The sequence below is a fragment of the Xenopus laevis genome, chromosome 7S (genome assembly GCF_017654675.1).
Source record: "Xenopus laevis strain J_2021 chromosome 7S, Xenopus_laevis_v10.1, whole genome shotgun sequence".
Lineage (NCBI taxonomy): Eukaryota > Metazoa > Chordata > Amphibia > Anura > Pipidae > Xenopus > Xenopus laevis.
Window position 1 is genome coordinate 104,751,005 of NC_054384.1, and position 13,352 is coordinate 104,764,356.

A 13,352-nucleotide genomic window follows, 5' to 3' on the forward strand; every position below is an offset into this window, starting at 1 on the left:
TACGTGAATACATTTCTACATCAACACATTTCCCCCTAAATCAGTCATGTCATGTGTTTCCCGTTGGTATGAAGTCTGACATTTACTTCACTATTTTAAACTTGTGCTGCCAAAATGTATTTGTAAGATTTGTGGGTGATAGATACAACAGAGTATGGCTGTGTCAGCAGGGTTAAACAGAAACATGATGAGATGACAAGAGTAACACTTCATTTCATTGTTGACCAAGCAGTGGCCTTTAGCTGCTATTGTTGTAGCAGGGTGTCTTTATTTCCCAAGCCTTATCAGCACTATAGAAAGCCATGAATAAACTCATAAGGAAGAAAATAAAATGTAGTCATCTTAACATGTAAACAGACTTTTAAAAACCATTATATAGAGAAGAACTGTCAAGCTCTTCCCATTGTTGGCTTGGTCTTCCTTGATGGTTTTGGAAGATGTTGTAGTGTCTGATATTTGACAGTTTTTGTGTCCATGCCTGTGGTTGTTTCAGCGGTTGTTTCAGCTGAATCTGACAGTTTAAGCATTCATGTTTACACAGTTGTCATGTTTAAAGAACTGTTCTTTTTGCTGGTTAGATCCTCAAGCAAGACCAGGGGTGGCAAGTCTACATATTGGGTCCTGTTGGAAAGGTCACGGTTGCAAAGATTCCCTTCACAGCATGCACCCTTAATCTCAAGGGAGAGACTTTCAGATGATAAAGTCTGGATGGGGCATCGAGATCTTAGTGAGCAGCTCTTGATCGGTATCACAACTGTTTGGTTGCCTGGTGAGCAAATAAAAAGTTACTTTTTTTTAGAATTACAAATAATTCATACTGGCTGTCTATTATCAAAGGGATTATCGCACAATCCTAATCCTGTCTATGTTAAATGACTAGGGATGGTTATAAAAAATGTAGGTGTGTGCAGGTGTTTACTGACATCTCTGCAGCTACAAAATGCCCTTCCAGTTTTAGCCTACACCAACCTCATCTTAAAGAACTTGCAATAGAAGACAAGTAACATTTAGGGGCCAATTTACTAACATTCAGATTTCCATTTTTTTCCATTAATCGTATCTTTTCTCTTAAGATTTGTGTTTCTTTTTATTTCTCTAAAACTCAAAAAATTGTGTATAAAACACAAAAACTATATTTTTTAACCATTCAGACTTTTAGGGGTTTCTGGATTTTTTTTTTTTGCTGGTAAATGTCCGTAATACTCAATTTTTTCAAGGTTTTAGAGATATTCATATTTTTTAGAGAATTTTTCCATTTCTACTTGTTATATTCGGATCTTTTAATAACTTTCATGGCATTCGTGTCTTAACAGAGAAATAGAGTTTAATCATAGTTTTAAGATAAAACTACTAAAACTGCTACATTTGACCTTTAATAAATGGGCCTTCCAAGCTCCATGTAATAGCAAATATGTCATTCTATAAAGATGAAGAAATTACCTCTTTGTAAGGAACACTCTGGATTCAAACCAGGGATCCGCTTTATGCGGGTAGCTGCTCCTCCTCCTGCTTGAGGCAGGAGGCAGTGTGGTTTCAGCCTAACCGTGACATGTTATCTCTGATGCTGCCTCCATGTCAGTCTTCCAGGATCTACATTCCCTGTCCAGCTGTGGCAATAGCTTGTTAAAGGGCTATTTAAGTCTGCTTCCCAGACTTTTGCTGGCTGGATCGTTGACCAACCTGCCTTAACCCAGCCTTGTGTCGTGTTCCTCATTATGATTTGGTTCCTGATTAGGGTTGGCACCTGTCCGATTTTGACTTAATTCCCTTGATTGACATGGCTATTGGCCAATCGCCGATTGCAGCATCATAGCCCCGCCCCTGATGTCATGGACACTCCCACCTATGTCACGGCCTGCCCCCCTCCCCGGTCTCCACCGTTACAAAAGATGGCAACCCTATTCCTGATTTTGTTCCTGACCCAGACCCTGATCCTATTTCTGATCCACTAACCTTTATCCTGTCCTGTTCCTATCCTGTCCCCGTTTTAGTCTTCTTGGACTGACTTGGTTTCTTGACTCTGACTGACTTGGATTCTCTCTGCCTGATTCTTGTTTTGACTTTGGCCTGTACCTGTACCTGTACCTTGCTACCTTACCTGATTTCTGTGTTGACCTTGGCTTGTAACTGAACCTCACTATCATGCTTGATTCCTGTGTTGACCTCGGCCTGTGCCTGGAATAATCTGCTTCTCTGCCTGCCCTTACCCAATCCCTTCCTCAGGTATGTTGTCAGCCTCTCCTGCACCTCTCACAGATAACAGCACCTGGAGGTAGTAACAGAGCTGTTACTGTGAAGGAGTAGGAGAAGTGCCGTAACCATAGTCAGGCAGGCATGGTTCAACTCCCCGAAACATATATGGTGTGAATTGGTGTCAAATTTTGAACTTATGAAATAAATAAGTGGAAAGAAGTTTTTTGTATTTTATTCAATGAGTACTGGAAGGAAGGTACTGGTTATTTCCACTTGTCCCCATCATTTGCTCATGTTTTGAAGGAAAGGCTGATAAATTCATCTTCTGGCTCCTATTTGAGGAACTTATGATACCATGACCTTATGAAATCCATGAGCAGATTTATCAAAGGTACAATTTGGAAGTTACAGTATATAAATTTGTTTAACTCAAATTTACACACAACTCGAACGTCTAATATTCGATTGAATACGAACAACCCGAAAAGTCGAATCAAATTCGAATTGAGTTTTCCTTGAAAAAAAAAAACTCGAATGTCAGGTAGCTTAACATCTTCAAAGGGTTCAATGGTCCTCTGCCATTGACTTGTAAATTAACTCGATAGGTTTTAGGTGGCGAATATTCGAATTAGTACTGTTTCCAGGGTTGAGGTGTGATAAATCTCACATTCAAATTCGAGTTGGTGAATTAAAATTCTAATTTGTGAGTTTTGACCAAAATAAAATGTGAGAATTCTAATTCTAATTTACCATTCGAACCTTAATGAATCTGCTGCCTAAAAAGCACATTTTCTTCAAATTAAACAAACCCAATTTTCTCAGTGTTTTCTCATACTGTGATGTTTCCATTTCTTCTATCCACTTCTCTGCACTTCTCCCATCTCTGAAATATCTTTGCACACATGTCATGTTACAGCACGATCAAGGATTCGGCAAGTTTCAATCTTGTAAATACAATACAGGTTTCTTAATCCGAGGCAGGGTACAGGTTTTCACACTCCAATGAAAAGATCAATTGTTTGGAAGTGTTTTCCTTTTACGCCTCCACCTTAAAACGGTGTAATAACCACAGCTAATATCCTTCAGTACATCGTATAAATAAAGTAAGAGTAAATTATATACAACATCTGCCTTATAGTAAATATAACTTTCAATGGTCCTCAGATGTGGCCACCTCTCCACAGTTTTGGACCCTTTTCTAGTAGACCTGCACCAGCCTCACATTTGGGGACCCTCTACTCTAAACAACGCTTGTCTTTCTCGCTCATGGATTTTACTATTAAAGGGATATTGTCATGGGAAAACACGTTAGTTTCAAAACATATATAATTAATAGTGCTGTTTCAGCAGACTTCCGCACTGAAATTACAGTGAAATCATTGATCCATATGAATATATAATTAATGCATATTGGAGAAAGCAATACTATTGAGATTAAATAATGTTTACATTATTTTTTTAGTAGTAGGCATGGAGTTCAAAATTACAAAAAGACCCCTTATATGGAAAGCTCCAGTTTCTAAGCATTCTTGATCATCGGTCCCATACCTGTAGTACCATACAGTATGTTATCATGTTTAAGGAGCCCTTGCTGAGTGTTAAGGTGGCCAATCAAGATCAGGTCTGCTCAATTGGTGACTCACCAAATAAGAGGATTTTAACCCAATCTGCCCATCAAAGGCAGGGCGATATCGGCTTAATCCAATCTGGCCAAAACGATCGGGCTACAACGAAGGAAATGGGACAAGGACCAAATCAACTAGTCAATGATGTCCTCGATCACCAAAAAAAATCAATCCTGCCCGATCAATATCTGGCTGATGTTTGGCCTGATATCAATCGGGAGGAAACATTAGAACTCCCCCTACATGGGCAGAAAAGCTGCCAATTTGCCGATATCTATAGCCATCCTTAGACCTGCAATTGGTGAAAGCATGCAACTACTTTTGCCACTAAAGCATGTTTGAAAATAGAAAAAAGGAGGGTTGTGGTTGCACTCCTAAGCCTAAGTTAAATGTGTTTAAGTACAATGGAAGTGCTACTGACTTGGCCTAAGTAATTCTAAGTAATTCAGTATATATGCAAGTGCATGCATTTACAAAAACAGAGGTTTTTATTTAGAAAGTTGTGATCATAAAGTTGATAAGCCACCATACAACGATACGATAAACCCCATACGGTGGTCCCTAATTTATTTACCTCTGGTCATAGTATAAAAGGTCTTGTACCTTTTATACTATACTGGGGAGTGCTACTTAAACATGTTTTAACTTAGTCTTAGGAGTGCTCCCACAAACCTCTTTTTTTATGTTTGAGTATAGGGCAAATGAATGTATTCAACCAGGATCACTTTCCAACTCCATTAATGTTGCATTCATGAAACTGTTGCAGCAGCAAATTCCTGTAGGGTAACTTGAGTGTGCCGGGCCCCCCTGCAAAAAACCTTCAGAGGAGTCTGCCCACTTCCCACCCACAGCCCACCTCTGCCCACATCCCACCCTGACTTGTCCCACACCCCGACTTATTCCACTGATTCTGGAGATGGACAATTCTGCATCTACACAAGTTACTAAGCCCAGTAAAACAGAGGCCTGGAATGCAGAACAAACAAAGCAACTGCATTTAAACAACATAAATGTGCAATATTTTTATCAGTCACTCACCCGTGGTTAAATTGATATTTCCATCAAAACAGTATTCATATTTGCCGTAGCAATTCACAATGGTAACATTTGATGAAGAACATTCAGCTCCTGTGTTTCCAATACAGCTGTAGCACTGGACATTGTTGGGCTCAGGAGTGACCTTCTCTGGAATGTAGAATTGCAGTGATGTTTTTGTAGCTCACACATAGACCTGACTTACAGTACAATATCTCATATGAAAACATGTCAGTATAGGTATGGGATCCATTATCCGGAAAGCTCCAAATAACGGAAGGCTCCATTTTATCCAAATAATCCATTTTTTTCCTTTTCTGTGTAATAATAAAACAGTCGCTTGTACTTGATCCCAACTAAGATATAATTAACCCTTATTGGAAGCAAAACCAGTCTGTTGGGTTTATTTAATGTTTACATCAATTTCTAGTAGACTTAAGGTATGAAGATCCAAATTACAGAAATATTCATTATTCAATAAGCCCCAGATCCCAGACATTCTGGATAACAGGTCCCCTACCTGTATTACTGTATTTGAACTATGTTATCACTTTTGGACAATGGTTAGTCCTTAATTCTCCCTCACCGTGTTTTTTTCTTCTTCAAGTTTTTCAAAACATTTGACTCATACTTAACTATCATGTTTTATCTTGTCTTTCCCTTCTCCGTCCTTCTCCTCCACCTTCTTCCACCATTGTCTCCTCTTATTAGTCCTTCTCTATTTATCTTTCCCTCCTGGTTTTCCCATTGACTTTCCTTTCTTGTCACCATATTCTTTTATCTATATTCTCTTTCTACATCTGCCCTTCAGCCCCCATCTATTTTCTTCATTTCTCCATCAGATGAATTTCTACTTAAAGCCCATCAGGCTTGCTCAAGATTGGAGCCTTCTCATGAACAAAGTAGTACATTTGGATTTAAAAATGCTGTTTTTAATACAAATTTAGAAAAATAATTTCTATTATACAATTTCAGGTTTTTTTCCCCTATCCAAGGCTTTTTTTATCCAGAAATCTGTTATCCATAAAGTTCTGAATTACAGAAAGACTGTCCCCCATATACCCCATAGATCCAAACTAAGATATAATTAATCCTTATTGGAAGCAAAACCAGCCTATTGGGTTTATTTAATATTTACATGATTTTCTAGTAGACTTAAGGTATGAAGATAAAAATTATTGAAATATGCATTATCTGGAAAAACCCCGGCCCAGAGCATTCTGGATAACAGGTCCCATGACTGTATTACCTGGGTAGATAGTCTTTTCATTGTTCAGGTTGTTGCACAGGCTACTGTTGCATTGTGACAGATGGAAATACAAGTTGATTCCATAGAAGGGGACAAGTTCCAACATATCTTCTATGCTTCTGTTGCCACAGCCTTTCACCATCAAGTAGGAGTAATTATGACCTGCAAGAATAAAACTAATCAAGACTCAAATAAGGGTGGCCAGACAAGAACTGACTAAAGCTATTAAAGGAGCAGTCTCCCCCATTTGTCAACATGAGTGCAATGAATGTGCTTAACATACACTTTGTCTATTTAATTTTAATTTTAATCACTATTGTTTTTATTATTTCAGGAGCTAAACAGGGAAATTAAAGCTATTTCATGTAGTGCACAGGTAATCTAATTATCTACCTTCTTGCTAGAAGAAACCATGTCGTAATGTAGTACAGGTATGGGATCTGTTAGCCTGAAATCTGTTATCCTGAAAGTCCTGAATTACGGGAAGGCAGTTTCTCCTAGACTCAAAGTTTTAATCAAATAAGTAAAATTTTTTAAAAAAACATTTCCCTTTTCTGTGTAATGATAAAACAGTACCTTGTTTTTAATCTCAGCTAAGATATAATTAATCCTTATTGGAAGCAAAGCAATCCTGTTGGGTTTATTTAATGTTTAAATGATTTTTAGCAGGCAAAAGGCATGGAGGTCCAAAGTACGGACCGAAAAGCCCCAGGTCCTGTGCATTCTAGATACCAGGTCCTATACATCTAGCTTCAATTTGTCACAGATTAGCTTAAAAAAAACAAAAATTTTGCTTTGACATGTGGATCCTCAATACCCGAGCCCCTTCTTCTTTCACCAATAACTGACACCAATATATCTGGGTGAAAAGGCCGCAGCTTATTCTATTATACATGTTACTGTAAACAACCCCATAACATAGAAATTATTAAAACCCATAATGATATTCTTAAACCAATAGATAAAAAATCAATACATACATAAATACATATATATATACATACATATAATTCCTACATACATAAACCATTGCTGGCTGCATATAACCACATATAGGGGGTTATTTATCTCAGTACGGTATTTCTAATATCAAAATTCGAGCAACTACAAATTCCCGAATGGACCTTATTTATAAAGAAAAAATAGGGTCGGGCAAACTTCGGAGCTTTCCCTGAAAACTCAGAATTGTTCGGAGTTTTCCAAAAAAGTGAGTTTTTTGTGCCGAAAACCTGAAATCATCGGATATCCCTACAGACATCAGCCAGACACTCGAGAGCTTTTAGATGCTGGGGTTTTGGATTCAGAGTTTTTAGACAAATCTCGAAAAATTTGTTTTTTTTTGCTCCAAAAACTACGAATTATTTGAGTTTTGGATATTCAGACCTTGAAAAATAACCACCATAATGTAACAACCTGACTTCATTTTCAAACCTGAGGCTAGTTCCCAACACACCCAGGTACTGTGGCACCTAACTGGGACCTTGCCCCCAAGGCCTATCTCTCACGCTCAGGGTCGGACTGGGGTGCTTGGGGCCCACCGGGGCTACTGCCTAAGGGTCTTCCTCGCCGCTCCGGAGCAGGTTTGTAAGTATGGGCGCAGCATGACATCAGTGGGCACATTCTTGGCGTCCCGTCAGCAGGACCCACAAGAGCCCGGGGCCCACCGGGTTTTTTCCCGGTTTCCCGCTGGCCCAGTCCGACACTGCTCACGCTTGCACTACCCCCTTCCGTTTCCTTTTTGGTTGCCCCTAGTACAGCTCACCACGCCCCCCATGTTGCTACAACAACATAACTATTGCTGTCCCCTCCATCCCCTTATTCCCGTGTCCCTGAGCGGGATTGGGGGAAGATATCTCCCCTTTCCAGGTAAAATGTTTGTCCCTTCTTTTTGGTCCCACCTTATTACAACCTCTGTTGTTGCTTCTCTTTCCTTTACCCAACTATGTACTACAATCCCCATAATCCAACACCACTACCACAGGGCCCTATTTGTCCCCCTAGTCATGACCCTTTCACTTAACCCTTTGGCTTCTTTTCCCAGGGTCCCTTTGATTAAAAGAACAGATGGAGAATATTCAGAAACCTTTTTAGTGCTTAAATAAACTATTCCCAAATATTCCCCCAATCTCCTTCTGTGCTCTGCTAATGGCCTCTTGCTGCACTCATCTCTCATGATTTCATCTCTCTGTCTGCCTCCAAGACGTTCTTTTGGCTGTACCACACCTGTGTTATTAAGTACCCCACCCCGTCCGTCTGTCTCCAGCCTATAAACTAACTCACTAGTTTATTCTCTCAGTTTCAAGCTGTTCTTATCTCAATGGCCTGTGCTCTCACATTATCATAGCGTCAAAGATGTCATGTGATTATTATTGTTTTATATGGCTTCAATTTGTTTTAAGGCTATGTTAAATGCTTTGTCCAGTCAAAACAAAAATATAAACATGAAAAACCATTAAAAAACAACAAATGAAGAAAACTGCAGATTATTTTAGAATATAAATCTCTCTATTAAACCAAAAGGTTAAAGGAGAATGAAAGCTTAATCAAGGAGCATGATGTTTTGGGATTTTGTGCCAAGGCAACCACAGCCCTTTTTCTCTGATGATGCCCCAGTAGCTCCCCATCCTCGTACTCTGGGCTGCTGTCAGTTATATCAGCTTACCAATTCTAAGTATACAGTATAAATATATATATTACATCACGACAGATCAGAGACCAGTGCATGCTGCATTAAAAACTGAATACTAGGGATGGGCGAATTTGACTCGTTTCTCTCCGCCATAAATTTGCAGCCGGGAAGAAAATCGCCAAAATGCATTAAAGTCTATAGGCGTCAATTTTTTTTTTGACGCACATCATTTTTTTTGACTTGCAACACCATTCAAGTCATTTCAGCGGCAAAACATGGCTAAACATGTTAAATAAATTTGCCCATCCAGTGAATACCAATCAGCCCTGTAGGGACAGACAAACCTCATCTTCTCCTTGATGATTTCTGATGACCTCTAAGCCTAGTTTCCCAACAACAGCCGGAGCACACTGAGCATGTGCAGTGCCACTGACACTCAAAGAATGGCCTTACAGGATCCAAGATGGGGAACTGCAATTTCGAGCAGTTGTGTGACTGCTGAACCCCTCTGCAGTATTTTTACCCATATTTATTTTTTGCTTTAGTTCTATTAATATTTTAATTCTATAACACCTTATGAATCATGTTTCCCAAGTCCATATAGTTTGGGCCGGTCCCTCATTAGTTTATTTTCTATGTTTTTGTCTGCTTTTTTTGTCATACCTTGTCTGTTTCCTTTTTGTGAATCACTGCTTAATATCATAATGCTCTTTATATCAAATATTAGCATGTATATTTCAAATGTGATCTCCTGCTGTCAATAGCATTAGTTCCATATACAAATACATACTTGTCTCTAGAGTTGCGTTGGTCTCAATGCAGTTTTGATCTGGACTACAAGAAGTCTTTGCTGCTTTGTCCTCTGAACAGCTTCCATCATTATAATCAACGCAAGAGTAGCACTCTAAATTTTCAGCCTCTGCTCCTAGGACATTAAAAAAAAAAGTTTCATAAATCTAGAAAAAAGCTCAAAATAATATTCAGATTAATTAGATTAGTTTAAAGGCAAAACTGTTTACGCATTGCCTTGCACACAGGATACACACAGCACATCGCAACACCACATTCATTTCAATGGAAAAGGTGCAATACAGATCTGTTAAATTGGGGTAACACAATGGCTAGATAACCTTTGCTCATCTGTTTGTCAGGAAAAGTCAAGTTTTGGTTAAAATTTCCCAATCAACTAGGAAGAAACCCATAAAACCAATTATGCATGGATGCTATTCTATGATATTGGGGTTCATTCAATGTGAAATACAGTTGCTTCCACAGTTTGTTTAAACATCTCCTAGGTTATATTTATCATCATCATTTGCATGACAACTAACTCTCTGATATGCTGCATATTCATTCCTTGCCTGGTTTCTGGTTGGGGAACCTGGTTGACTAAGTCACTTAGCTTGATCTATCTGAAGTAGCTAGCTAGTGAGCCAGATACTCTAGACAGAAAGTGATTGTGAGGAACATTCAACAGGTAGAACTCTAGACAGAAAGTGACAGTGAGGAACATTCAACTGACAGAAAGTGACAGTGAGGAACATTCAACAGGTAGAACTCTAGACAGAAAGTGACAGTGAAGAACATTCAACTGACAGAAAGTGACAGTGAGGAACATTCAACAGGTAAAACTCTAGACAGTAAGTGACAGTGAGGAACATTTAACAGACAGAAAGTGACAGTGAGAAACATTTAACAGGTAGAACTCTAGACAGAAAGTGACAGTGAGAAACATTTAACAGGTAGAACTCTAGACAGAAAGTGACAATGAGGAACATTCAACTGGTAGAACTCTAGACAGAAAGTGACAGTGAGGAACATTCAACAAGTAAAACTCTAGACAGAAAGTGACAGTGAGGAATATTCAACAGGTAGAACTCTAGACAGAAAGTGACAGTGAGGAACATTCAACAGGTAGAACTCTAGACAGAAATTGACAGTGAGGAACATTCGACAGGTAAAACTCTAGACAGAAAGTGACAGTGAGGAACATTCAACAGGTAGAACTCTAGACAGAAGTTGACAGTGAGGAACATTCGACAGGTAAAACTCTAGACAGAAAGTGACAGTGAGGAACATTCAACAGGTAGAACTCTAGACAGAAAGTGACAGTGAGGAATATTCAACAGGTAGAACTCTAGACAGAAAGTGACAGTGAGGAACATTCAACAGGTAAAACTCTAGACAGAAAGTGACAGTGAGGAACATTCAACAGGTAAAACTCTAGAAAGTAAGTGACAGTGAGGAACATTCAACAGGTAGAACTCTAGACAGAAAGTGACAATGAGGAACATTCAACAGGTAGAACTCTAGACAGAAAGTGACAATGAGGAACATTCAACAGGTAGAACTCTAGACAGAAAGTGACAGTGAGGAACATTCAACAGGTAGAACTCTAGACAGAAAGTGACAGTGAAGAACATTCAACTGACAGAAAGTGACAGTGAGGAACATTCAACAGGTAGAACTCTAGACAGAAAGTGACAGTGAAGAACATTCAACTGACAGAAAGTGACAGTGAGGAACATTTAACAGGTAAAACTCTAGACAGTAAGTGACAGTGAGGAACATTTAACAGACAGAAAGTGACAGTGAGAAACATTTAACAGGTAGAACTCTAGACAGAAAGTGACAGTGAGAAACATTTAACAGGTAGAACTCTAGACAGAAAGTGACAATGAGGAACATTCAACTGGTAGAACTCTAGACAGAAAGTGACAGTGAGGAACATTCAACAAGTAAAACTCTAGACAGAAAGTGACAGTGAGGAATATTCAACAGGTAGAACTCTAGACAGAAAGTGACAGTGAGGAACATTCAACAGGTAGAACTCTAGACAGAAATTGACAGTGAGGAACATTCGACAGGTAAAACTCTAGACAGAAAGTGACAGTGAGGAACATTCAACAGGTAGAACTCTAGACAGAAATTGACAGTGAGGAACATTCGACAGGTAAAACTCTAGACAGAAAGTGACAGTGAGGAACATTCAACAGGTAGAACTCTAGACAGAAAGTGACAGTGAGGAACATTCAACAGGTAAAACTCTAGACAGAAAGTGACAGTGAGGAACATTCAACAGGTAGAACTCTAGACAGAAATTGACAGTGAGGAACATTCGACAGGTAAAACTCTAGACAGAAAGTGACAGTGAGGAACATTCAACAAGTAAAACTCTAGACAGAAAGTGACAGTGAGGAATATTCAACAGGTAAAACTCTAGACAGAAAGTGACAGTGAGGAACATTCAACAGGTAAAACTCTAGAAAGTAAGTGACAGTGAGGAACATTCAACAGGTAAAACTCTAGACATAAAGTGACAATGAGGAACATTCAACAGGTAGAACTCTAGACAGAAAGTGACAATGAGGAACATTCAACAGGTAGAACTCTAGACATAAAGTGACAATGAGGAACATTCAACAGGTAGAACTCTAGACAGAAAGTGACAATGAGGAACATTCAACAGGTAGAACTCTAGACAGAAAGCGACAGTGAGGAACATTCAACAGGTAAAACTCTAGACAGAATGCGACAGTGAGGAACAATCAACAGGTAAAACTGTAAACAGAAAGTGACAGTGAGGAACATTCAACAGACAGAAAGTGACATTGAGGAACATTCAACAGGTAGAAGCAGGCAGGGTGGAACCTCCATGCAGTCACAACATTGCTGCAAAGCTCACATGGATTGATGGTACTACCTTAGTCATCCCTTAACTGGTTGGATCTCAGTACTGATACAACCACACAGTAAGGTGAAACCAGTGATATGGATCTCAATATGGTCTTCAAGCTTTGAAGCATGCATCATAACCAAAAACTCTTATTAGACCCCTGGCCTAAGGTAATATAAGGTTTTTCCTACCTGGTATCAACAGCACAAGTACCAAAAAGATATTGGTTATCATGGTTCTCCTGCAAGTCCTTTGAGAGATCGACTCCATCCTTAATAATGCTTCTCAGTTCTCAGAGCTTGTCTGTTCTCAGTTACATCAGCTGAAACAGCATTTTATTTGTTAGACCTGCCCTAATACTTATTATATTAGCATAGAGTTCTGTACAGGATACTCCCTTCTACATATAATAATATACTACACAAAGAGGTAGCCCTTCCCAGCAACAGTCTTAAAGGAAAACTATACTTAAGCAACAGATAGTTTATATCATATTAAGTGGCATATTAAAGAGTCTTACCAAACTGGAATGTAAATTTAAGTAAATATCGTCCTTTTACATCTTTTCCCTTGAACCCCCCTGGTAATATATTCTCTGTGCTGCCTCAGAGATCAGCTGACCAGAAATACTGCAGCTCTAACTGTAACACGAATAATTGTGGAAGCAAAAGACAGAACTCTGTATTTTAATTGGCTCATGTGATCTAACATGTATAGTTTGTTTAGTGTGTTTGTCTGCACCGTGAATCGTAAGATCCAGGAGGTGGCCCTTAGTTCTTAAAATGGCAATTTTTTATTTATGATTACCCAATGGCACATATGACTAAAAAAATATATTATTCTGAAAAAGGTTTATTTACATGAAGCAGGGTTTTACATATGAGCTGTTTAATACAATATATTTGTACAGGTATGGGCTCCGTTATCTGGAAACCCAAAATCCAG

The 13,352-nt window shown here is 38.9% G+C and overlaps 1 protein-coding gene across 1 annotated transcript; it reads right to left on the reverse strand.

Moving 5' to 3' along the window:
* Positions 1-212: 212 nt before the first annotated feature.
* Positions 213-12,738, reverse strand: LOC121396582 (ly6/PLAUR domain-containing protein 3-like). The gene is made up of 5 exons (XM_041571674.1): positions 12,599-12,738; positions 9,522-9,656; positions 6,103-6,264; positions 4,857-5,003; positions 213-766 (listed from the first exon to the last, which is right to left on the reverse strand). Exons 1-5 carry the CDS (start codon positions 12,675-12,677, stop codon positions 534-536), a joined length of 756 nt encoding a protein of 251 aa, XP_041427608.1. The 5' UTR covers positions 12,678-12,738; the 3' UTR covers positions 213-533.
* Between the last annotated feature and the right edge of the window lie 614 nt (positions 12,739-13,352).